Below are 25,937 nucleotides of genomic sequence, written 5' to 3' on the forward strand. Positions count from 1 at the left end.
TCGATCCCTGGTCTCGGAAGATCCCACAGGCTGCGGAGCAACTAAGCCCTGTGTGCTACAACCACTGAGCCTGTGCTCTAGAGCCCGCAAGCCACATCTACTGAGCCCATGTGCTGCAACTACTGAAGCCCACGTGCCTAGAGCCAGTACTCCACTACAAGGGAAGCCACCGCAATGAGAACCCTGCGCACCGCAACAAAGAGTAGCCCCAAATCATGGCAGCTAGAGAAAGCCCATGTGCAGAGACAAAGACCCAACAAAGCCAAAAATAAATAAATAAAATAAATAAGTTTATTAAAAAAAAGTAGTAGAACATTAAAATTATATTTTAAAATACTAAGTTTTAAAAGTAATTCTTGTATTGTTCTGAAATTCTAAAACCGATTCAGTAGGGAGATATTAATATTCAGTTTATAAAAGTATTCATCAGTTTTCCTATAACTAGGCATCTCTAGTACATTCAGAATTATCCAGTTTACAAGTAATTCATTTATAAGTTAAACTTCCAATATGTAAAAGGGTTGCATTAAAACACTTTTCAAAATTTTATTTTTAAAAGTACTATTATAATATAAGTTCACATTTATAACTGAAAACTTTTATGAAAGTTATCAGTCTAAAAAGTTACAGGTCCAAATAATATTGATACTAATATTAATTAGGGTTGTCTTAACTGCTGTAAAAAGCAAAATTAAAAATTCTATAGCATAAACAAAATAGCAATTTACTTATCTCTCATGTAAGAGTCCAAGATTAATAGATCCAGACTAGAATATCCAGTCATTTAGGGCCCCAATCTGATAGTGGACCTACTTCAATACATAGTTCCCAAACATCTCTCTGTTATCATTATTCTAGGCTACAGGAAACCATTGCCTTTTAAATGGGTTAGACAGAACTTAGTGAGAACTTAGTCATATGGCCACGTGCAGCTGCAAGGGAAACTGGGAAATACTGTTGCTATTTGGGCAGCCCCATCCCAGCTACAGTCCTATAATTCTGTAATATGAGGAAAACAGATTTTAATGAAGAGCTAGCATTGTCTGACACCCCTCCAGCCACTAGAATTCTGTGTTCATCCTTCTCCTGATATGCTCATCCCCATCCCAAGGGAGACAACTCCAAATTCCATCCAGGTCCTACATCCAGCTCAGATTCTGGGATCTCTGGGTGACTTGCAATCATCTCCCTCAGACTCAGATTGGCTTTTTGTGGTCCAGCAGCTCATTAACTCAAAGGAAGTCACTAACTTCTCCAACACCCAATAACCCATGGTCTAATAGAAACAGGATGATTATATGAGAACTTCTTGTTCTTTAGTATTCAGTGGCCCTTCTGCTGCCATAAATCTTGGGAAGAGATAAGACAAGAGGTTAATATTTTTGAAATCTTAAGGGAGAGGCATTTAGGCAACTGGAAAAAAAACCCTGCTTTTTCTTTCTAAGAGAAAGTAGCATTAGACAGAAGAAAAGATATTTGGTGACAAAAGACATTCTATTTCATGGTATTTGATGGTGAGGACACTAGTTAAATAAGGGATTTCTGGAGAAAAGTGAGAAGAGAATCCAGAACAAAAGTAAATAGTAGCTTTTTTTTTTAAAGAAAAATACGAACTTTTTGATTAGCTTGTCTTAAGATGACTATTGAGAGATTAATGACATTTTGATAATAAGAACTATATCAAAAAGACAGAACCACATCAAAACACAAAAACACTTTAATTACTGAGAAATATATATAACTCCATCCTTAAGCTTCTTTCCCTTTATTCTCTCATTAGGCTATGTTGATGTCATGTGTTCCCCACTGTGTGTGTGATTACGTGTGTGTGTGTGTGTGTGCATGTGTGTGTGTGTTCATATAATTCAGACCATATTTTGAACAGGAGACTTCCTGATGGAGCCAAATGATTTCCCAAACCAAAGATCTTTTTTTAAACACATTTTAAAGTAGTTGAAATAAGGCAACAGCTAAAAGCAGTTCAACTAAAGTGTAAACTGTAAAGGCAGGTGCTAGGCAAAGAAAGGGGATGCAATAGAGAGCTGAGAAATGGACAAAGGACTTGTGGCTAAAAAAGACGTAAAAATATCCTCATAAAGGAGCAGTATATATAGTGATTGAAGCCAGACTGCCAGGTGTACCTTCCTGCCTTTCCACTTACTTGCAAAAGATGTAGTTGATAGTACGTTCTTCTTGGGGTTGCTGAGAGGATTACATGTGTCCATTCCCATTGTATCTTTTGTACCATATAAGGTAAACCCTTGAGAAATAGTGATTGGTCCGGGAAGGATACTTTTGGGGTGATGTTAGTAAGTCAAAACCCAATGCTGGAATTATTGGCATCAAATCATCTTCAGCAAGGTTGACTCAGGGAGTAGTATGAGGTGCACAAAGATGCATGGCATCTGTCACAACCCAGCTCTCCCAGAACCCCTTACAGCTGTCAAAATAGACTCCTGGGTTGAATAAGCCCTGATTCTGACCTAGTGTATGAAATCCTATATCCATTACATTGGTCTTTTCCGAATAATTTGAAAATTTTGTTACATTTTAGAAGTGTAATCACACGGGTAGCTGTGTGTTTGTAATCACACAGATAGCTGAGTCAGGAAAGTTCTTTTTTACAGTATTTTTATTTTTTTGAAATTATCTGTTTGTGTATCAGTCTTCTCTACTAAACTATAAGCTCCTTTAAGTAGGACATTTAATCCCCTCACTCCCCACTGTACCCCAGCACCCAGCTCAGTGCATGGGTATTTTAAAGTAAATTTCTTCCCGTAGCACGGAACCAAAGATCCGATTTGTGGGGTTGGGGGTTGGCTTGGAGAGGTGGACGAGGGGCCTGACAGATGTGTTCTGACAGATCTCCTGAAAGACAGATGTTCTCCGCTTAAGCTTTTGAGCAAGACTTGCTTCGGGGCTGTTGGTGACAGTTTCCATTCACCAGTAGGAGTCTGTCACTATAAGACAACACCAGGAAGTTAGAAGTGAATGGGAAGGGCGGGTGATGGAGATTCCGGCCCCTAGGGTCTCCCCTGAGAGTAGCTGAGAGTGCGGGCAACTGCAGGTGAAAAACAGAGAGGTCATAGGGTTAATTATTTCTGCCCAGAGCAGGTTTGGCCCACGTTTTCTCCCCTCTGTGGGGGTAATGGGCGCTGCTGAGTGGGCGGTGTGTTGGCTGAAAGGAGGTGGAGCTGAACAGCCCCTCCACATTGGCTATTGCTGCTGTTTGTACTTTGTTGTTTTACATTTCTTTGCAAAGAGCTGAAAGTGCAGTGCCCTCCAGATCGCAGCTGAAGGATCTGCCAGTGTTGGGGCAAAGGCAGCGAGGTCGGGTACCACAGCAGAGCTCTCAGCTCTGGGTCTCAGCTCTGGGTCTTCCAGGCACAGGGCTCACCCATCCAAGGTAGTAGTTCCCGGTGGTCCATGAGGACACTGGAATCTGGGTTCCCCAAAGGCACCTGCTGCTGCAGAATTTATCTAAATGCCACGTTCAAGCTCTTCTTTGAAAGGTATTAACTGATGTGTGCTTTCTGTCTTTTGTCATCCTTTCTTTAGGACAGGTTACACTGACCCAGCCTGGTGAAGATCTCTGGAGACCATGACCAAGAAAAGAATTGCTGTGATTGGGGGAGGAGTGAGTGGGCTCACATCTATCAAGTGCTGCCTGGAAGAAGGCTTGGAGCCCGTCTGCTTTGAAGGGACTGATGACATCGGAGGGCTGTGGCGGTTTCAGGTAAATCTTTTTCCTTAATACTTGGAACTCTCGCTGTAACTAGGTGCATAAGATATTTTACCTCGTGTCAGGAAGTATGATGGGCTTCACAGTGATTAAACCTGCCAGACTTCAACCTGCTGACCTCCTCTCAGCAGCCATCACCTCAGGTTCTATGCAGGTTCCTCTTTCCCTACGCTGGCAGCAAAATGGGACGCAGGTATCACTCGTTCTGTCCTTTACTGATGTCTGTGAAAATGGCACAGAGATCATTTTCATTTACAGATCTTCCTTGATTTACAATGAGGTTACATCTTGATAAGCCCATCGTAAATTGAAAATATCCTGTTACAAATGTATTTAATGCACCTAATCTACCTCACACCATAGCTGAGCCTAGCCTACCTTAAACGTGCTCAAAACACTTACGTTAGCCTACAGTCAGGCAAAATCATCTCACACAAAGCCTATTTTATAATAAAGTGTCGAATAGCTCATGTAATTTATTGAATGCTGTAGTGAACATGAAAAACAGAATGGTTGTTTGGGTGCAGAATGGTTGTAAGTCTATCAGTTGTTTACCCTCCTGATCCTTCCAGCTGACTGGAAGCTGCCACTGTCCAGCATCACCGGAGTATGTTACAAAATATCGCTAACCCAGGAAAAGATCAAAATTCGAAGTGTGGTTTCTATGGAATGTGTATTGCTTTTGAACCATTGTAAAGTCAAAAAATCACAAGTTGGGCACTGTCTGTAATGAGTTTTGCCGCTATCCAGAAAAGGGTAACAATCTTGGTAGGGGGGTGTAGCAGAATGGCATCATGTAAAGTGGTTGCTCTTGGTCTGCGTTCATCGGTAAGTGATCTAGAATACTGCTTACAACTCCTTCCAGGAATCCCCCTTTTCAATCTCTTCTAACCTTACTTTTTTTTTTTCTTTTCTTTCTTACCTTCCTTCCTTCGTTGCTTCCTTCCTTCTTTACTTTAAACAATTCTCTAATGAGTCTAGTGCTTGAATAGGATATAAAATCTGGCTGCCTTCCTTGCTTTGCACTTTTCCTTCACTTGAGAAATCAAAGCAGTAGTCCTGTCTTCAGAGAAGGGCAGAGGGCACCTGCAACTGGGTTTTCTTGTCCTTGCACAGACTCAGTTTTAAAGTTGAGTTGCTTTAATATGCACACCGAGTCCTGCAACTTGTTACTAACAGTTAAGGTATCTTCTTACTTAAATGATAGTTAAGCTTATTATATGTCAAAGAATATCACCCTCCTTAACTGATCTCCAAAACAACATCCATTGGGTTTGCTTTTCAACTCACTTTTTAAGCCAGTGAATGGTATTAAGGTGTCCAGATTTGTTTCATATTTCACAAAACGAATACGGTGCTGGCCAGCTACTTAAAAGTGGTTTCATTCGTTCATAGCATTCCTTAGTAGAACAGCAGTACAGTTGTTTTGCATCTGGGCTCTGTCTTGGGGACTAACTCTATTTGACAATCGTCCCTATTCGGATCTAGGGTGGATACTCCTTAGCACACCATGCATGCCTCGGTCATAATCAGTCTTGGGCATGGCTGAAAAGACTGTTAATTAATATTTTGTAATAAATAGGAAATTTTACTTTTGAAATCCAGCCACAGCATGGTGTAGACATTAAGAGCACGTCTGGGTTCAAATCCTACTGTGACCTTGGGGAAAACCATTAACCCTCTCTGTACCTCTGTGTTGTCATCTTTAAGAAGGAGATAATATTGGCACCCACTTCATAGTTATTGTGGCGATTAAGTGAATGAATACTCATGTCATCACTAATAACAGTGGCACAATAATTGCTAAACATCAGTTATTATTCAGTTGGCCTAGAGTGTGGCCCACACATTTGGTGTCTGGTAAGCATCCTAGCCAGGTCTGGCAACTACTGACCAGGCATGAAATTAGTGAAGGGTCCACCATCCTACCTGATTATCAGGTTTTACTTCCAAAGTGGTTTAAACTTCCTCTCTGTTAAAGACCCAATTTGGAGTGTTTTCTGATTATACTCTTGGCAAAACTTCAGCACCTTATAAACTGCTTTCTTGAAAATAAATAAGCTATATTTCATCATAATGCTCTGACTGCTGTTAAGACAGACCACATCTGTGTCTATTACATTATATATAACATACATATATTTTACATATATTATAAAGGCACACACAAACACCACTATATTTCTAGAGCCATGGGGGATGCCTGGCATATATTAGGCACCAAATATATTTACATTTTATAAATGAATCCTAGAGAAGCAAAATATCTTGGGTGGCTGCTTAGAATGCTTGTGAAATAGAGACCTTCATTCTCACATATTCCACAGTTACACAGTTGTGGAGCCTAATTGCAGATTAAACATGTTTTACATGCTGATGCTGGTTTCCTCAAGAATTGCCTCAGATCTGCTTTTCTGTGACCCCCTTGCTTGTTATTTGGAGCCTTCCTCTCCCCCATCCTACCCCCCTAAATTTTCTGTAATTCATTGGGGGTTTCATATATAGGATCGTCCCAAGCACTTTGGAATGCCACCATTGCTACCGGGTGTCCAGTAAGCCACTGGCAACTCAGGGCTTCCATTTTCTCTTTCTTGTAACAGGTCTCAGGGACTCAATATAAATTTCTTTCTTCTTGATCTCCTCATTAATGTTAGACCAGACTGATGGTGAAAAGTCGGTAGTAATGTGAGACATATCACTTTAATTTTCATACTGCAATATTACTTTATGAACGAAATAGCTTAAAATGATAAATCTCTTATGAAATGCTGAGGTTTTAATGAGCATGTATTGCTGGAAAATAATTTTTAATATTCTTTAGTCAATCTGAATTTTAAAAATCCTTAAAGCATACCAAAGCAGTGCTTCTCCAACTTTAATGTGCACATGAATCACTGGAGCTTTTGCTGAAGTGTACATTCCGATTCATTAATCTGGGGTGGTGCCAAGATTCTATATTTCAGGCAAAGCCCCAGGTGATGTTGATGCTACTGATCTGATAACTACAGTTCACGTAGTGAGGTTCTAAAGTGTATATGTGATACAAAGATAGCACATGGATACAATATAATGTAAGATGGGCGTATTTAGAACATTTTAATTTAAAATATGAAATTAAGTAATAAACCCTTAGTTGAATCGGTGTTTAATTCTTAAATATCAACCCCCCCCCCAAAAAAAAAGACAACTGAATGGATACAAAAATACTTAAAAGAGGGTAACTGTAGAGCAGTGGCTGTCAGCTTTGGCTGCAACACTGAACAATCACCTGGGGAACTTTAACAAACTTTAACAAATACTGATATCAGTCCATCCAGATTCTGGTTTTATTGGCCTGGGGTGTCAATAAAGCTCTCCACTAGCTATTTCTAATGTGCAGCCAACATGGAAACCTTTGCCCTTCAGCTTTTACCCCAGCTTTCCCAGGTGATAAATGAGGATCACATTGCGTGTTGAAAACAAAATCGATAACAGTTCATTGAACAAACATTTCTGAAGCTCAGACTTTGTTAGATGGTGTGGAGACACAGAGTTATATAACTTCCTGCCACTGCCCTCAGGCATTGTGCAGTTTAGCTAAGGATGTGTGGAGAAAAGACTTCTGAGGTGGATGGGATAAATTCTGGTGCCCTGAGCTTTCCGGGGCCACCACACGACCTCTTACCAGCAGAACTCAACCTTGTCTACACATTAGAGAAGGAGCAATTAAAACAGGGTCCCTGGGCTTCCCTGGTGGCGCAGTGGTTGAGAGTCCGCCTGCCGATGCAGGGAACGCGGGTTCGTGCCCCGGTTCGGGAAGATCCCACATGCCGCGGAGAGGCTGGGCCCGTGAGCCATGGCCGCTGAGCCTGCGCATCCGCAGCCTGTGTTCCGCAGCGGGAGAGGCCACAACAGTGAGAGGCCCGCGTACCGGAAAAAAAAATAAAAAACAAAAAAAACAGGGTCTCTGGGAGTAAGGACCAGGCATTAGTATTTTAGAGTTCCCCAGATGAGTCCAGTGTGAAGACAACGCTGAGAACAACAGTCCTAAGACAGCTTCTGTCCCACGGGATTCTGAGAGTCTGTCAAAGGAACAGAAGATCCACACTGTTCTCACTCCTCCCACTGAAGGGGAGTCATTTTTCTCCTTTCTTCTGCCCTTACTATTGCCTCCAGTCCCTTCAGTTCCAATTATACTACCCTACGTCCCTGGTTCTCTCTTTTCTCATATGAACTTCCTACTCAATGCGAGTCATGTGCTTAGGCAGGAAATAGAATCAAGATACATCTCTAGAGGGCAGATTATTCGCCGATGGTAGGAAAAACTAAAATGCAGGAGCAGAAGCTGCTTCTTCCACTCACTGACCCAGTACTGCTCTGCCCTCACTCTCTTTTGTAAAGCGGTGAGTTGACAGTAATGAACCCTACATAGGGTCCAATCAGGTGTTTAGAAGGGCTTGAAGGTTTTTGTTGACACACAATAACACTTTTTTTGCCTTAGTTACTTGAAAAAGAATACAAATATATGATTATTGTCACAGGAGTAAGATCTGTGATTCATTTAGCTCAGTGACCCCAACATACCTGCTGTGGAAAGCATGACTCCAATCTTTGTACTAAATTTTGAACCCTTGGAAAACAGGGACAGACTTGTATTTTTTAGCATTAATATAGTGTTTTTATTACAGAGAGACTTTAGAAATATCTACTGAATGAATGAATGAAGTCAAATTTGATAGGAATGTGTCTACCCCTGCCCCCTCAAACATCTTGGTTCCAAAAGAACCCTACCACTCATTAATTTCATTTTTTTTGAAAAAACGTGCTATGTACAAACAACATGTTTAAGTAAACTTTGAATTTTAGAACTGTGTTAGATTTACAGAATTATTAGGAAGATAGTACAGAGTTCCCATATACCCCATGCCCAGATATTATTAATATCTTACATTAGTATGCTACATTTGTCCTAATTAATGAACCAGTATTGATACATTATTATTAGTTGAAGTCCATGCTTTATTCACATTTACTTAGGTTTTTCCCTAACGGCCATTTCCTGTTCCAGGTGTTCCCATCCAGAACACCACGATGCATGTAGTTGTCATGTCTCCTTAGGCTCCTCTTGGATGTGACAATTTCTCAGACTTTCCTTGTTTTTGATGACTCTGACAGTTTTGAGGATTACTGGTTAGGTATTTTATAAAATGTCCCTCAGCTGGGATTTGTCTGATGTTTTCATCATGGTTAGACTGGGGTTATGAATTTTGGGGAGGAAGGCCTTAGAGGTAGGGTGCTGTTCTCATCACATCGTATCAATGGTACACACTATCAAACTTATCACACCGATTGATGTTAACCTTGATGACCTGGCTTGAGATGGTGTTTATCAGGGTTTGCCACTTTAAAGTTGCTCCTTTTTTTCTCCCTTGTCATACTATACTCTTTGCAAGAAAGTCACTAGTCACAGTCCACATGTAAGGACAAAGTTGGCTATTCTAGGCCTTTTTTTCTTTCCACATAAATTTTAGAATCAGTTTGTCAATATCTACAAAATAGCTAGCTTAGATGTTGATTGGGATTGTGTTGAATCTACAGATCAAGTTGGGAAAACTGACATCTTAACAATACTGAGTCTTCCAATCTATGAGCACAGCATATCTTTCCATTTATTCATATCTTTGTTTTTCTTCTTCTGTGGTTTATGGTATCTGCATATAAGTCTCATACATATTTTGTTAGATTTTTACCTAAGCACTTAATTTGGGGGGAGTGTTATTATAAATGGTACTGTTTTTTTAATTTCAAAGTCCAATTTTTCATTTCTGGTATATAGGAAAGTAAGTGACTTTTGTATATTAACCTTGTATCTTGCAACCCTGCTATAATTGCTTATCAGTTCCAGGAATTTTTATTTTTAAATCTTTGAGATTTTCTACACAGACAGTCATATCATCTGTAAAAAAAATCATTTTATTTATTCCTTCCCAATCTGTATACTTTTATTTCCTTTCTTATCTTATTACATTAGTTAGGATTTCTAGTGCAGTGTTGAATAGAAGTTGTAAGAGAGGATATCCTCGCCTTGTTCTCAATTTTATGGGAGGGAAATTGTCCATTTTCTCACTATTAAGTATGCTGTTAGCTGCAGGTATTTTGTAGATGTTCCTTATTAAATTGAAGATGTTTCCCTCTATTCCTAGTTTGTTGAAGTTTTTTATCATCAAGTTGTAGTATAAACAACATTTCTACAAAAATAAAAGAAAAAATCCTACCTCCTTAATAAATCAATTTGTTTTTCCTACTTTGAAGTTTTATTGATTTAAAATAATTAAAATATACTCATATAACAGGGGAGAGATTATACAATGTGTAATTATATAAATATGGGTAGACATAGGTATACAATTGCCCTAGGCATACATAATATTATATATTTGGTGATTAGAATGTGACCTTAATTTTGTAATATTACTTTTTCCACTTAAAGTTATAGGCCATTTTCAGTGTTCCTATACAGATTTCAAAATCATAGTTTTAAGTATCTCCAAATTCAATCACTATAATTCATTCATTAATTCATTTCAAAGCATTTATTAGGCATCCACTATGTATGAGGTACTGTCTTGATGACAGAGGTGCAAAAAGTAAGACACAAATCCTACTTTCGGGTACCTCACAGTCATAGAAACAAATGCAGAATATCGCATGTTCTAATTTGCCTTGATGGCAATTTGAGCAGAGAGTTTTGGCAGCTTGGAGGTTGAATGGGGCATTTAACTCAGTGGAGAGGACAAGAAATATTTCTCCAAAGAAGTGACATTTGATGTGACTCTTGAATGATAGATAGGAATTTTCCAAATGAAGAAGCAGTACTATACTGTTACAAAAGTTTAAAGTTGTGAAAGAGTCTGGAATGTTTCAACAACAATTTAATGACTCAGAAGCTTGAAATTAATTGAGGAGAGCACTAAGTGACGATACAAAGGTGGATTGGGATAGATTGTGAAATATACTGAGTTTCAAAATAAGAAATTTGCTTTTCCAAATGGAATCAGTAGAGCCCATTAAGCAGTGGGTTGACAGGATCTGCTTTGAATTTAGCAGGATACTTAAGGAGTGGTGTAGAAGGTAAATTCTTCATCATATTGAGATACCATAATTTACTAAACCCTTTTCCTATTGGGGGAGGGGGGCATTTTAACTGGTTTCTAATTAATAGATATTTTAAATACTATAAAATGAATATATCTATGCATTTGATTTTATATTATTTTGCAATTTTCCTTACAGCAAATTTTTGTGAATAAGATAAAAATATCTTATTCAACTGTTTTTGTAATAAATTTTGATGTATTTCATTAGTTTGTTATGCATTTTGTGAAATTTATTTCCTTTTTCTATATGTACCTTTCTCAGTATAATTCAATGTACATCTATTAAATATCTACTACGTGCTATTTATAATTTTATATGCTGTGGGAAAGAGCATGAATACAAGTCAAGGGGCCTACAATCTAGTTGGGGAGATAAAGAATAGACTCTAAGACATTATGGAGGTCTTTGAATCCTAAGCTGAAAAATATAAACTAGAGAAAATGGGGCAGCATCTAAAATTTTAATTAGGGCAGAGATACAACCATACCCTAGAAAGAACACTTTGGTTGAAATAGGTAGGATAGATTAGAAGAGACCTGTAGAAACATTATTAGCAGCCAAAGGGAATGAGATCTTGAAGTATGGGGCAGAGAAATGGGAATGATCTATTCAGGATTCTGAAATTGAAAAATTCTTCTCTAAAAATGGGAGGAAAATCATCTCTAATGTGGGCAAAACCAAGGAACACTCTCCTTTGTGGCCATTCAATGTTCAGTAACATCCATATATCTTTTTCTGGAATAAAAAGAGAAGAGGGGGTCCAAATTGGTTAAGGTAATTTTCCATAATCAAAACAATTTTAAAAAATTCTAGTAGAGTTGAAAAGTCATCATTTATGATATCTCAGTGAGAGGCTAACATAACAATCTGGGTAGATATGGCGCTATTTTTTTTTTTTTTGCGATACGCGGGCCTCTCACTGCTGTGGCCTCTCCCGTTGCGGAGCAGAGGCTTTCGATGCGCAGGCTCAGAGGCCATGGCTCACTGGCCCAGCCGCTCCGCGGCACAGTGGGATCCTCCCGGACCGGGGCACGAACCCGCGTCCCCTGCATCGGCAGGCGGACTCCCAACCACTGCGCCACCAGGGAAGCCCGATATGGCGCTATTTTATGTGATCACTACAACACCCCCATGAGGTAGTTATTAGAAGTTTTTGAGGAAGCAAAGAAGTTAACCTTGATGGGGAGAGAACAGTGAACTGGGGTTTGATATCAGCTAGAGCAATGCTTCTCAGCTTTCAGATGCATCTGAATCACTTGAGGATTTTGTTAAAAGGCAGATTCCAATTCAGTAGGTCTGGGATGGGGCCTAAGATTCTGCATTTCTAACAATCTTCCAAGTGATGCCCCTGCTGCTAGTCCACAGATCGTACTTTAGGTAGCAAGGATCTGGAGCAGTGGTTCTCAAATTACAGTGTATTTTGTTGGGCATTAAATGGTTCTGAGACCAATTCCAGTGTGTGTATGTGGGTGGCGGGTGGTCCTCAGACACCAGCAAACAATTCTCAAACACTAGCAGGATGTCCAAGAATTCAACTCAATTGTGATCCCTATCTACACAGAGACAGCGTCAGATTCCACAGATTGAGGGCTCAGTCCTACAAGACTTCACCCTCGACTCCACTTCAGACACCAGTCATAAGCCCTGGTTATTACCTGGGCTTCTGAACAACCACCTACAGATTGGAGGTTCCAACAACCCCCTCCTGGGATTTGGACTTCAGTTGCCATTCTCAAGTCCAGGTTGTTACCTATACTTCTGACCAACCGAGTATAAATCAGAAATTCCCACGAACCCCTCCCCCATTGGGTTTGATTAATTTGCTAGAGCAGCTACAGAATACAGGAAACCCATTTACTCACTAGGTAACTGGTTTGTTATAAAAGAATATAATTTAGGAACAGGCAAATGAAAGAGATACATAGGGAAAAGGACACTGAGCTTCCATGCCCTCTCCAGGCACACCGCTCTCCCCTAGTCTCTTCGGTTCACCATCCTGGGAGCTCCCTGAACCCCACTCTTTTGGGTTTTTATGGAGACTTTATGACATAGGCATGATTGATTAAATCATTGGGCATTGGCTATTGATTCAACTTCCAGCCCCTGTCGCCTCCCCAGAGGTCAGGGGATAGGCAACTGAAAGTTACAACCCTCTAATCACAGTGTTTGCTCCATTGGTAAACAGCCCACAACCTTAGTTGCTTTCTAAAGGTCACCATATTAACATAACAATAGACACTTGTATCACTCTCAACAGTTAGGAAATTAGGAGAGTATTGGGAGCTCTGAGCCAGGAACTGGGGAAAAAGACCATATATGAGAATATATTTTGACCATCTGGATAACCAAATATATATTTCTTATAAATCACAATATTGCAGCATTTAGCTTATTTCTTTTTTATGTTATAAATAATGCTGTCATTCACATCCTTAAACATAAATCTTTGTCTACAATGCTGAATCTTTCTTTAAAAGGCTAAGTTGCAAGGGTTTCATATTCTTGTCACATTGCTGTCCAGAAAATATTGTACTAAGATCTCATTTCACCTCATTTTTGCTAACACTGAGTAATTGTCTTCGTAATTAGTAAAAACGAGGTAAAATGGGAACACTTAGTGGACAGAATGTAAGTTAGTACAGTGTTTCCTGGAGAACAATGTGGCAAGTGTATGAAACTCTTGAAACTTCCCTAGGCTTTGAAATATATATACTATTTAAAAGACTCAGATGGGGAGTTCTTACTTGGAGTCTTACGTCATGGCAATCAGGTGACAGCTGGGCCTGGATGTGTGCTATGACCTCCCTGCTCACATATTTAGAACGTCAGTTGGGATAACTAGACCTTCTGGGGGCTGGCTGCACATCTCTCTATCCCAAACATGCTCTTCATGTGGCTAGCTCAGGCTTCCTCACAGGATGGTGGTCTCAGGGTAGCTGGACTTCTTACGTGGCTGCTGACTTCCACCACAGCAAGCTTTCTAAGAGACTCAGGCAGAAACTGCAAGACTACTTATCACTTAGTCTTGGAAGCCATTCAGTATCATCCCAACTGCATGCTGTTGGTCAAAAGCAAGTCATAAAGACAACTTAGATTCAAGGGGAAGAGACTGCACGAGGGCACAAATACTGGGAGATGTGAAGGGTTGTGGGGAGGGGACTTTTTTCTTTTTTTTTTTTGCTGTACGCGGGCCTCTCACTGTTGTGGTCTCTCCCGTTGCGGAGCACAGGTTCCGGACACGCAGGCCTAGTGGCCATGGCTCACGGGCCCAGCTGTTCCGTGGCATGTGGGATCTTCCCGGACCGGGACACGAACCCGTGTCCCCTGCATCGGCAGGCAGACTCTCAACCATTGCGCCACCAGGGAAGCCCGGGACTTTTTAAATTGGCATTTCTTTCAGAAAACATTTTCAAATGTTTGTTGGCTGTTTATAAACCATGACCTTAATTCTCAAGTTGCCATGAATGCTTTTTACTTACTGCAGGAAGAACCTGAAGAAGGGAGGGCCAGTATTTACAAGTCAGTGGTCATCAACACTTCTAAGGAGATGATGTGCTTCAGTGACTACCCCATCCCAGATCACTATCCTAACTTCATGCACAACTCCCAGGTCCTGGAGTATTTCAGGATGTATGCCAAAGAATTTGACCTTCTAAAGTACATTCGATTTAAGGTAGGGAATTTCGTGGGTATCTCTGTGTTTTGAGTTGTCAAGTAAATGAATAACTGGTCTTATTTACCAGTGCTTAGATTGGTTTGATATGCTCATGTATCTATTCTATCCAGAATCCACTCTTTGTCTTCCCTGTGTCTCAAAATATTCATGGAAAGGTCCCTCTTCTATGTATTTTGACTGCAGATCCAGGAAGCCACCTTCATTTCATTGCCTTCATTCTATATCATTTGATTACAATAAAACAATGAGGGGAACTGACAGGTATGGGAATTTTAAAACCTTCTGTTTCCACAACTTGCTGCTTAGCCCTTTTATACTTTCTGAAGTACTTTCCAGTGCATTATTTATGTGATCACAACAACCCAGTGAAGTAGGTATTGAAAAGTTACTAGGAAGCAAATAAGTTAACTCTGGCATAGAGGGAGGAACATTGAATTGGGAAGCAAAAACTTGAGTTCTAGTCTTTGCTCTACCACTAATCAACTTGTGACTTCAGACAAGTAAGTTCCTCAACGTTGATGTATCTTAAGTTTATTTGTAAAACAAGATGCCTGTACTAGATCACTTCACTGGTTCCTTCCTGCTGTAAAGTCTTCTGTGATATTCCTATCATTCTAAACCATGACCATAAAAGAATCAATACTCTGACAGCTGGCAAAAAGCCCAAATCTTCTACCTTCTGATCATTCTACTAAATCATGACTCTTTCTCTTTAACAACAAAATTAAAGTGGCAATATCCAGTGACGACTTCCAAAGTCAATCATTTACAGCCTAGTGGTACTTCTCTTCACTTCTTTAAACACTTATTGAAGAGGTTTGTTACCATACTAAACAGTGAAGACACAAAAACAAAAAAAATTAGTGATTTCACAGTCTAGTTATAGAGATAGAAAAATGAAGAGAAATTTCATTGTAAATATAATTATTAAAAATGAAGAGTTAGTGATAAATGCCACAGAAATCTATACATTGCAGCTCAGAGGAGGGTTGCTTAACCCATCAGGGCATGAGGCATCAGGCACCAGGAAGGTTTTCTTAGAGGAGATAATACCAAGCTAAATGTTGAAGGGTGAGTATCTACAAATGAAGAAAGAATAAAAGGATGATCCAGGCAGAAGCACCAGCCTGTGTAAAAGTAAGAACATGATCGAGAGGAACAATAAATAGTATAGGATGGCTCGGGTATACAAGAGGGGTATCTCTATTAGTCAACCAAGACATTATGGCATAAACCCTAGAAGCACAGGAACACATTCTTAATGTTTCCTTAACCTGGGTAGAGTAACCTATATTTATTATTATTTTTTAAAGCTAAAAATTGTGCCACTGACTATCCCATCTCACACCTTCTTTCTTTATAGTTACTTGTAAAATGGGCATTTATGGGAGTCAGAGAGGTTCATTTACATAAAATATGAGCCACTGAGATGTTTCTCTACTCTGTTAGGAAAGGGAGCCCTCTAGCTCAGTCACAAGTTTAAGGCCAGACAGTGAGAACAGGACTTGCGGTAAGAAGGCATCAGAGGGTCTCAGGATGTCTGGGGGTATGGGGAGGAATAGGCATTTCGTGCATGGAGTGTCTCAGAAGCACAAGAGAAGCCCAAACTTTATTCACGTAGCACATTGCCCTAGGGTATGGTCCAGAGAACTGGTAGTCTGCACTTCTCTGGAAGCAGAGGAGAGTGCAGCGTTAGTCTGCCAACTCTCTTTTATTTAGCTTGCCTCATGGAAGTTTTCTCACTCTGACCACAGCCCCAAACAAAAAAGTTCTGATTTGTGGAGTATGAAAATGAAATACCCCTGCATGAGGCCTGTTAGGCGGTATCAGCCCTTTGTTTACCCTCTGCAAGGAGAGTCCTGTCAGGGAAGATGTCCACTATATGGGCTGTGGTTATAGTGCCCTGTGGCTACCCCTTTACTTTTCAGACCACCGTGTGCAGTGTGAAGAAACAGCCTGATTTCTCCACTTCAGGCCAATGGGAGGTGGTCACGGTATCTGAAGGGAAAAAGGAGGTGAATGTCTTCGATGGAGTTATGGTTTGCACTGGCCATCACACCAATGCTCACTTACCCTTGGAAAGCTTCCCTGGTAAGTAGCCTACAAGGAAGGAAGACACTTGAACTATGCCTGTGACCTGATCCCTAAAGAATGGGAGGAATGTGGTCTGAGTGATTCCTACCTTGGGATGAAATAAAGCTTATCCTAATTCTGCATATTCTTCTGAAAAGTGATGGGGTAACTTGTATTAACGCTATTTAGGAAGTAGAGATACCAGTAATTTGGGGGACTAGAGGGAAATTAGAAGGCTCTATATTTAGTTTTACAATAATTTTAGTTTTTTAAGGATAAAAGTTGATCTGCATTAGATTGAATGACGGAATTTTTCTTTTTTAATTTTTTTTGGAGTATAGTTGATTTATAATGTTGTGTTAGTTTCTGCTGTACAGCAAAGTGAGTCAGTTATTCATATAAATATATCCACTCGTTTTTAGATTCTCTTCTCATATAGGTCATTACAGAGTACTGAGAAGAGTTCCCTGTGCTATACAGTAGGTATTTATCAGTTACCTATTTTATATATAGTAGTGTGTATATGTCAATCCCAGTCTACCAGTTAATCCTTCCCCCACACCTTTCCCCCCTGGTAACCATAAGTTTGTTTTCTACATCTGTGAGTCTATTTCTGTTTTTTAAATAAGTTCATTTGTACCATTTTTTTTAGATTCCACAAATAAGCGATATCATATGATATTTGTCTTTCTCTGACTTACTTCACTCAGTATGACAATCTCTAGGTCCATCCATGTTGCTGCAAATGACATTATTTCATTCTTTTTTATGGCTGAGTAATATTCTATTGTATATATTTACCACATCTTCTTTAACCTGAATGAGGGCTTTTTTAGCAATCGAGGAAATAAACAGAAATATTGAGTTTCTAAGGAAGAAAATAAAGCTTAAAGAAAGAGTTTAATTACAGTCTTTGGCCTGGATTTTCATTCTGAGAGGAGAAAAGCACTCTATGTATAGTTTAGTGTATATAAGAACATATATACTCCAATTAGAATGGAAGTAGGTATTTACAGATGATGAAAAGAGGGGGTGGGGGATGGGCAAAATAGGTGAAGGGGATTAAGAGATAGAAGCTACCAGTTATAAAATAAAAGTCACAGGGTTGTAATATACAGCACAAGGAAAATAATCAAAAGACTGTAATATCATAATAACTTTGTATATTGCATAATCTATATAAATATCAAGTTACTATGTTGTACATCAGAAACTGATATAATATTATAAGTCAACTACACTTCAATTAAAAAAAATAAAGAGGGTGAAAAGACAAAAGAGAATGGAGGTTTTCTGAAGCAGTTTGGATTTGTGAGCCCACGGGTCTAAAATGCTAACAGATCCTGAGTTCAGCAGACTACTTATAATAAGGAAATCACAAGGTTCCACCCTGAGGTGATGGGAAAAGAAAACAGGCAAAAATATTCAGAAAGGCAACAGTGCACCTGAGTAAAAGGAGAACATACAGAGAATATATGCATAAACTCTACACACTGCAAAAAAAAATGAATGATTTAACAAATGATATCAGATAAACCATCACCCAGTAATAATTTTCCCTTCTCTTGCAGGAATTGAGAAGTTCAAAGGACAGTACTTCCATAGTCGAGATTATAAGAATCCAGAGAGTTTCACTGGAAAGAGAGTCATTATAATTGGCATTGGGAATTCTGGAAGCGATCTGGCTGTGGAAGTTAGCCACACAGCCAAGCAGGTTTGAATTAGTAAATTATTTACTTTGCTTCACCAAGGAAGCTGCAGGTGGACCCAGCAGAGTGTATGGATACCTGCACACAGCCCATCAGTGCCAATGGCAAATACAGGGCTTGGTTTCACTGCCTCAGTTGGCAACATTATGATTGATGATGTGATGGAGACAAGGTTACAAGTTAGATTCCCATCATTCACTTGGCCTCACACTAAGGAATTTGGTCATGATCACAAACTGTGCTCATAATCTCACTCAGCTGTCTCTTCAGAGTGTGCCTCTGGCTTTTAAGAAGATCAAGTGATTGCTGGGAGAGCTTGTTAGAGTGCAGCATTCAGAGTGTGGATCACCTGTTGGCCAGCAGAAGTGCTATGCTCTTATCTGAGGGAAAGTGTACTCAGTCATTGAAATCTTTTAACTCATAGGATGTTTGGGGAATTTTCCTCTTCACTCTTCATCACTCCCCGAATGGAAAAAAGAAGTCTAATCCTTCTAGAGACAACATGGGTATCAGTATGAAAAGCATCCACATTGTAGCACAGGCAAGCAGCTCCCCCCAGCCTTTGCATACAATTAGGTAACACAGAATAACATTTACTCTAAAGGAATTTCTATGTCCTTGATGTTTTTTGGTTTCCTAATTTGTTTTTTGTATCATAGCTTTTTTAAAAAAATAAATTTATTTATTTTAGTATTTATTTATTTATTTATTTTGGCTGTGTTGGGTCTTTGTTGCTGCACACGGGCTTTCTCTCTAGTTGTGGTGAGCGGGGGCTACTCTTCGTTGCAGTGTGCAGGTTTCTCATTTCGGTGTCTTGTTGCAGAGCACGGGCTCTAGCCACATGGGCTTCAGTAGTTGTGGCACGTGGGCTCAGTAGTTGTGGCCCATGGGCTTAGTTGCTCCGTGGCATGTGGAATATTCCTGGACTAGGGCTCGAACCCGTGTCCCCTACGTTGGCAGGTGGATTCTTAAACACTGGGCCACCAGGGAAGCCCTGTATCATAACTTTTGAACTGGGAAAAAAGTATCTTCATTATAAATTCCTAGAAACAGACATCACTAATATATTTTGTTATGCATGTCTTTATTGAATCATAATTTTGTTGGCAATAGGTAAATGCCTGGCTGTTCTTCAGTAACTTTAACTAAGCTGTGCTTCTCCACAAATTGTTTTTAAATTATTTTTAAAAATAGAAGTTTAATGCCACAACTTTGTTAAATGAACTTTACCCACAAACTCCATTCAGTAACACTTCCCAGGTCTATCCTCATCTATCCCCACAAAACTGATTTCATATATTACTCCATGAATTAATTCAACAAGCATTTATTAGGAAATAGGTATATAAACAATAAAGGGTAAAAATGTGTGTGGGTGCTATGATAAAAGAATGTACCAGGTATGTGGTGGGGACCGAAGGCATGAGCTTTCTTTAATACCATTGGCTTGTTAAATGGTCAGCTGTAGAGGAGCTGGGCCTTACAAGCACTGAGGAATTGTAAATTGCCAAAGAACAAGGCAGCAAGAGCGGGTGTAGGTAAGGTGGTTGTGTCTGAGAAAGCTTTGTGACGTATGTATTTTTGTCACTATTTTATACATAGAGAACTTTTTAACTGAAACTCTGAGCATTTACATTACTCATAACCTATATTTAAAAAGTTATCTAGACTGCACATAAAATCATTTGATTTCTAACACCACACAGGCTCTTTCAATTGTGACACGTAAAAGTGCTTATTTATGATAGCGGTTATGGTCACCATCGGTGAGAATATATGTATGAAGTACATAATTAGCCCTCTATAGACAGGTCACCGTTTAACATGAAATGTTAGACAAAACACCATAAAACAATGTACTTATATAGCTTACAACCCGGGAAACTATCCCCAGAGAGTTTTATAATATAAAGTGATGCTTTTGCCAGGTAGTTGAATACCAAACTTTTTATCAGCTCTGAATGTGGACTTTAGCCAGCAGATAACAGAAAGACGGACCAGCTCCCTTTGTGCTACTTGCAATCTTCAGTATTTTCCTTAAATAATTGATGAAACATTACTTAAGCACAGGCTTTGGAGTCAGACTTAGGGCGGAAATTCAGCTCTACCACTTAGTGTTATATGACCTCAGGCAAGTTATTCATCCTCTCCATTCTTCTCACCCATATAAAGGACATAACAATACCTACCTCAAGAAGTTGTTGTATTGATTAAATAAAAAAATAGATAAAGGACCTAGTACAGCGATTTACAGGTTACAATTCTCAATAAAAGGAAGTGATGCTGATGATAGGTAGGGGACTAAAGGATGTATATGCTCTACCTCCCACCTTGGAGAAAACATATTTGGAAAGATATAAAATAAGAATATATAATGTTACATGTCAATATAAGTAAGTTTTTTGTAATAATGTAAACAATGTCAAAGGCAAAATAAAGACTGAAGGTTTTGGATTAATGATGCCCAGTTGCTTTCAGCTTTACTGTTCCATGATTTTAAATGAGTTGGACAGGTGACAAGTGCTAGAGAAGTTCAGAAGATGGAGAGAAAATTATCAGCCAGAACAGTCAGTGGTGTCTTCATGGAGGAGGGAGACTTGATCTGGATCTGAAAAATGAATAGGCTTTGGAGAATTAAGCTTTTCAGGGAGGCATAATGACATTAAACAGAAATGCACTGGTAGTTCAGAGCAAGACATAGTCTTGGTCAGTGACTACCCCAATTTAATTGTAAGCTTAGTGTTTGAAAAGAAAATGGCAGGAAATTTAAAAATATATATATTACCAGGGAATGAAAAGCCAGACTAATGAGTCTGAACTTCATCTTGAAGTAACTGGGTTCCCATTCCTTCAGAGAAATGAGTCAGAGAACGGCAAAAACAAACATTTTTTTTTCCCATGCCTCAGGTTTTTCTCAGCACCAGAAGAGGGGCTTGGATCTTCAATCGTGTCGGAGATTATGGATATCCTTTTGATGTGTTGTTGACTTCTCGATTTCAATATTTTATGAGGAAGATTTGTGGTCAATCACTAGCAAATATATTTTTGGAAAAAAAGATGAACCAAAGGTTTGATCATGAACTGTTTGGCCTGAAGCCTAAACACAGGTATGTTCCCAGGCTGGGAGGTGGGCAGTAACAGCCAAGGCAAAGAATAAGGACTGTTCCCATAGGCTAATAGTACGGTTACCTCTATGTTTACATTAAGCAAGTCCACAGAATCTGAGATTAGATTTCTACCTTTCCCCCACAGAAGTCCAAGATCTACTGGTCTATAATTTTCAGGCTGTAATTCTCCTTGGCATTAACCATTTTTATCATTCCCTGAGGTACCAGTTCTTTTTACATGATGCCCAACAGCAACAACAAAATGGTAATAGAGGGCAGGGCATCTTTCATTCATTCATCCAACAAACTGAGCATCTGTTATGAGCCAAGCATTATACTGGCATGAGAATACTGAGACTAAAGACCTAATAGTAATACTAATAGTAATAATAACACCCTACCTTTTTGAGGACTTAATATAAGACAAGCACAGTGCTAAATGAGTTACGCGCATTATCTCATTTAATCCTCACAGCAGCCCTATAGGTTGGTACTATTTTGATCTCCATTTTGCAAATATAAAAATTGACACTTAGAGAACCTAATTTGCCCAAGATCACACAAGTAACAAATGACAGACTGGAGAAATGGATATTTCCTTTAATACTCTACGAAGAAGACAGACAATAGAATATGATAAAGAAATGCATGGAGTCCTATGAGAGTATGAAGGATAGAAGTCCTCACACAGCATACAAGGTAGACTGTGATAGCATTTCCAAAGGCTGATTTTAAATGCTGTTTTCCCTTCCGACTTTTATTTTATTTTTCATAAGTTTATTTATTTATTTTTGGCTGCATTGGGTCTTTGTTGCTGCACGTGGGCTTTCTCTACCTGTGGTGAACAGGTGCTACTCTTTGTTATGGTACTTGGGCTTATCGTGGTGGCTTCTCTTGTTGCAGAGCATGGGCTCTAGGTGCTCAGGCTTCAGTAGTTGTGGCATGCAGTCTCAGCAGTTTTGGCTCACGGGCTCCAGAGCGCAGGCCCAGTAGTTGTGGTGCATGTGCTTAGTTGCTCTGCAGCATATGGGATCTTCCCGGACCTGGACTCGAACCTGTGTCCCCTGTATTGGCAGGTGGATTCTTAACCACTGCGCCAACAGGGAGTCCAATGTTTAGGTTTACTTGCTATAAAATAGTAAGTACAATAAGCACCCATATACCCTTCACTTAGATTCACCTATTATTCACAGTTTACTATATTTGCTTTCTCTCTCTCCCTCTCTCTGGAGATAGATAGATCCATACATATATGGCATCCATATATACATACATGTATTCATACATTTTTTTTTCTGAACCATTCGAGAGTAAGCTGCAGTCAGTAAGACATTTTACCCTACATTCTTTAGCATATATTGCCTAAGATAAAGGGCATTCTTCTACATAAACATAATTATCACACTTAGTAAATTTAACATTGATAAAAATACCATTACCTAATATATTGCATATTCAAATTTCCCAAATTGTTTCAGTAATATTGTAGCTTTTTAAAATTTTTAGCCGTGCCATGTGGCTTAAAGTGCAGAATCCTAACTATTGGGCTGCCAGGGAATTACCTGTAGCTTTTTTATTTTTAACTCCAAGATCCTGTCGGGTATTACACCATTGCATTTAGTTGTCATATTTCTTTAATCTCTCAGTCTGAAATAAATCTCTCTTTTTTTGACATGGATTTTTTTTAAAGAATTGAAGCCATTTGTTTTGCAGAAAGTCTCTAAATTTGGACTTTCATAGCAGTTCTTCCTCTATTATATTTAGGTTAAACAGTTTTGGTGTGAATTCTCATAGGTTATGTTGTGCCTTCTTGGTGGATCACATCAGGAGCTGTATGATAGCAGCTTATTGCATATTCATGACGTAAAATTCGATCACTTGGATTAGGTGGTATCTACTAGGTTTCTTTACTGTAAAGATATTTTTTCCTTTGAAATTAATCAGTGGGGTGATATTTTGAGACTGTGCCTGCCAACAACCTTTCAGGAATTTATTTCGCCCAATTATGGAAACTGTAGCATCCATAACTTTGGTGATCACAAAATATATTGAGGTTATATGGAATAATAGAAGAGAGTCAAACAAACAGGGTAAGGAAGTAGCATTCTAATTATAAATACAAGGTCTTGGAATAGCAAAAAATACATTATGCTCTGAGACCTGCACACAGTTTGGTTTGGCTGGACTACAGGCAAAGATGGAAGAGTGACTGAGTACATCTCCTGGTTCACTGGGCAGATATATGAAAATGTTTGTATGCTCTGCTAAATAAAAAGTTTAGAATGAAGACAGCCCACAGCCACTGAAAGATTTTAAGCAGGTGAGTGACACAATAATAAATACATTTTGGAACAATCACTCCAAAAATGATGTAGAAGATAGACTGAAAGGGGATGGAGCAGGAGGCACTAGAGACAGCTGTAATGGCCCAGGTGAAACAGCACAAGTAAAACTATTCTGGGGGTGTTAAGAGGAGAAAGCGTGGCCTTGGTGACCAGATGTAAGACTCACAGTTTTGTGGCTTGGGCCACAAAATGTGGATGGTGGTACTGTTAGTGAACAGGAGTAAGTTTGGAGAGAAAGATGAAATGATGAGGTTGGAATGAGAACAGAATCTGTACCTAAAGGTTTGCATCAAAGAATTACTAAATGCAGCAAACCAGTAATACTGTTTAAACATATCTTGTTCCTAAGAAGAGGCCAGCTCTGTCTGAACATGATGGGCTGAGGATTCTCAGAGCTGTTAACACAGGGTCCAGGATTCACACTGCTTTTAGAAAGGTTCTGCACCTTATCCTATGTTATTTCAAGGAAACACTACTTACCATGCCTAGAGTATCTCAAGGGAGTTCATAAAAAAACATTTGATATAAATCCTAAAATCCTAGGCTGTGTGACCTTGGGCAAGCCACTTAACTTCTTCAGGCCTCAGTTTCCTCCTCTATAGGACCTGGATAATGACAACTGTCCTGCCTCCTTCATTGGGTTTGCATGAGATTCAAATACGTTAATGTACGTAAAAACAGTTTATAACTGTAAGTCACTATACACATGTAATTTATTATACCTTTTGGAAAATGATGGTCCAAGCCTGGCTCTTGGGCCTTTGAAGCGGAAAAGAGACTCAACAGAATGCTGATAGTCCAGTTCCGCAGATCTCTTGATATATGGATAGAAGCTACTAGACTGTGGCCTTATCATATCACTGAGAGCATTATTAGACCTTGAGAAACCATGCACGTACTCATCAAATAAAACAATCCTTCCCTAACTTCTCCAACAGCTTCTCTTTCAATGCCATCCAGGGTCAAACTTCTTTTTTTTTTTTCCTTGCGGTACGCGGGCCTCTCACTGTCGTGGCCTCTCCCGTTGCAGAGCACAGGCTCTGGACACGCAGGCCCAGCGGCCATGGCTCACGGGCCCAGGCGCTCCGCAGCATGTGGGATCTTCCCAGACCAGGCCACGAACCCGTGTGCCCTGCATCGGCAGGTGGACTCTCAACCACTGCGCCACCAGGGAAGCCCCAGGGTCCAACTTTTACTCTGAGATCCTTACCTTTATCAAGCTGGTATACATCAGACCTTTCCCAAATTTCATGAATAAAGGGAGACTATTGGCATATTGATTAACCACCTCAATCAAAATAGAATTTTACTTACATGGTAATGATCTCTCTCTCTCATGATCTCTCTCGTTTTTCCTTCTTTATCATCTTTCACAGAGTTCTGAGTCAGCAACCAACCATAAATGATGATCTGCCAAACTGTATAATTTCTGGCTTGGTGAAGGTGAAATCAAACGTGAAGGAATTCACAGAGACAGCGGCCATATTTGAGGATGGCTCCAGGGAGGATGACATTGATGCTGTTATCTTTGCTACAGGCTATAGCTTTGCCTTTCCTTTTGTTGAAGATTCTGTAAAAGTAGTCAAAAACAAGATATCTCTGTATAAAAAGGTCTTCCCTCCTAACCTAGAAAAGCCAACTCTTGCAATCATAGGCTTGATCCAGCCCTTGGGTGCCATTATGCCCATTTCAGAGCTCCAAGGACGCTGGGTCACTCAAGTATTTAAAGGTAAGTGACCATGCAAGATGACTACCGAATTACTTAGTGGTTTGTTTAATTATGTTTATGTTCTTGCTTATAAATAGCTGAGACAGCATGTATGATTGTAACAGTGCCTGGTACAAAATTAGTGCTCAAAAATTAATTTTTGAGGGAATATAAAGTAGTAACTTATAATCATGGACACATAGCAGAATCTCCTAGGAAGTTTCCCCAAAACAGACATGTTTTTCCTGATGGTGTTTATTTAATAAGTCTGGTGTGGGACTGACATAAGATTGCTGAGAAAATGTTCCCCAGGTGATTCCAATATGCACTCCAGTTTAAAATCCACTCATCTAGATTTTAGACAACTGATACATATTTGTGAAGCAAAAGAATTTAATCTTCTTTCATTATTGTTAGAGAGAGTCACATATAGAAGTGCT

General features: G+C 39.4%; 2 protein-coding genes across 2 annotated transcripts in view; one reads left to right on the top strand and one right to left on the bottom strand.

The window, feature by feature from the left end:
* The window catches only part of LOC113611708 (putative neuroblastoma breakpoint family member 5), a 46,620-nt gene extending 44,389 nt beyond the window's left edge, over positions 1-2,231 (bottom strand). Inside the window, exon 1 of the mRNA XM_027091016.1 lies at positions 2,162-2,231. Within this exon, the coding sequence (XP_026946817.1) occupies positions 2,162-2,231 (70 nt within the window). The remainder of the gene's footprint in view (positions 1-2,161) is intronic.
* A 1,241-nt stretch (positions 2,232-3,472) lies between these two features.
* The window catches only part of LOC113611789 (dimethylaniline monooxygenase [N-oxide-forming] 5-like), a 29,361-nt gene continuing 6,896 nt past the window's right edge, over positions 3,473-25,937 (top strand). Inside the window, exons 1-6 of the mRNA XM_027091150.1 lie at positions 3,473-3,736; positions 14,364-14,552; positions 16,484-16,646; positions 18,200-18,342; positions 21,245-21,444; positions 25,166-25,518. Of these exons, the coding sequence (XP_026946951.1) occupies positions 3,602-3,736; positions 14,364-14,552; positions 16,484-16,646; positions 18,200-18,342; positions 21,245-21,444; positions 25,166-25,518 (1,183 nt within the window). The 5' untranslated portion in view covers positions 3,473-3,601. The remainder of the gene's footprint in view (positions 3,737-14,363; positions 14,553-16,483; positions 16,647-18,199; positions 18,343-21,244; positions 21,445-25,165; positions 25,519-25,937) is intronic.

Source organism: Aethalodelphis obliquidens, unplaced genomic scaffold (genome assembly GCF_003676395.1).
Source record: "Aethalodelphis obliquidens isolate GAN/ISIS:26980383/991018 unplaced genomic scaffold, ASM367639v1 scaffold70, whole genome shotgun sequence".
Classification (NCBI taxonomy): domain Eukaryota; kingdom Metazoa; phylum Chordata; class Mammalia; order Artiodactyla; family Delphinidae; genus Aethalodelphis; species Aethalodelphis obliquidens.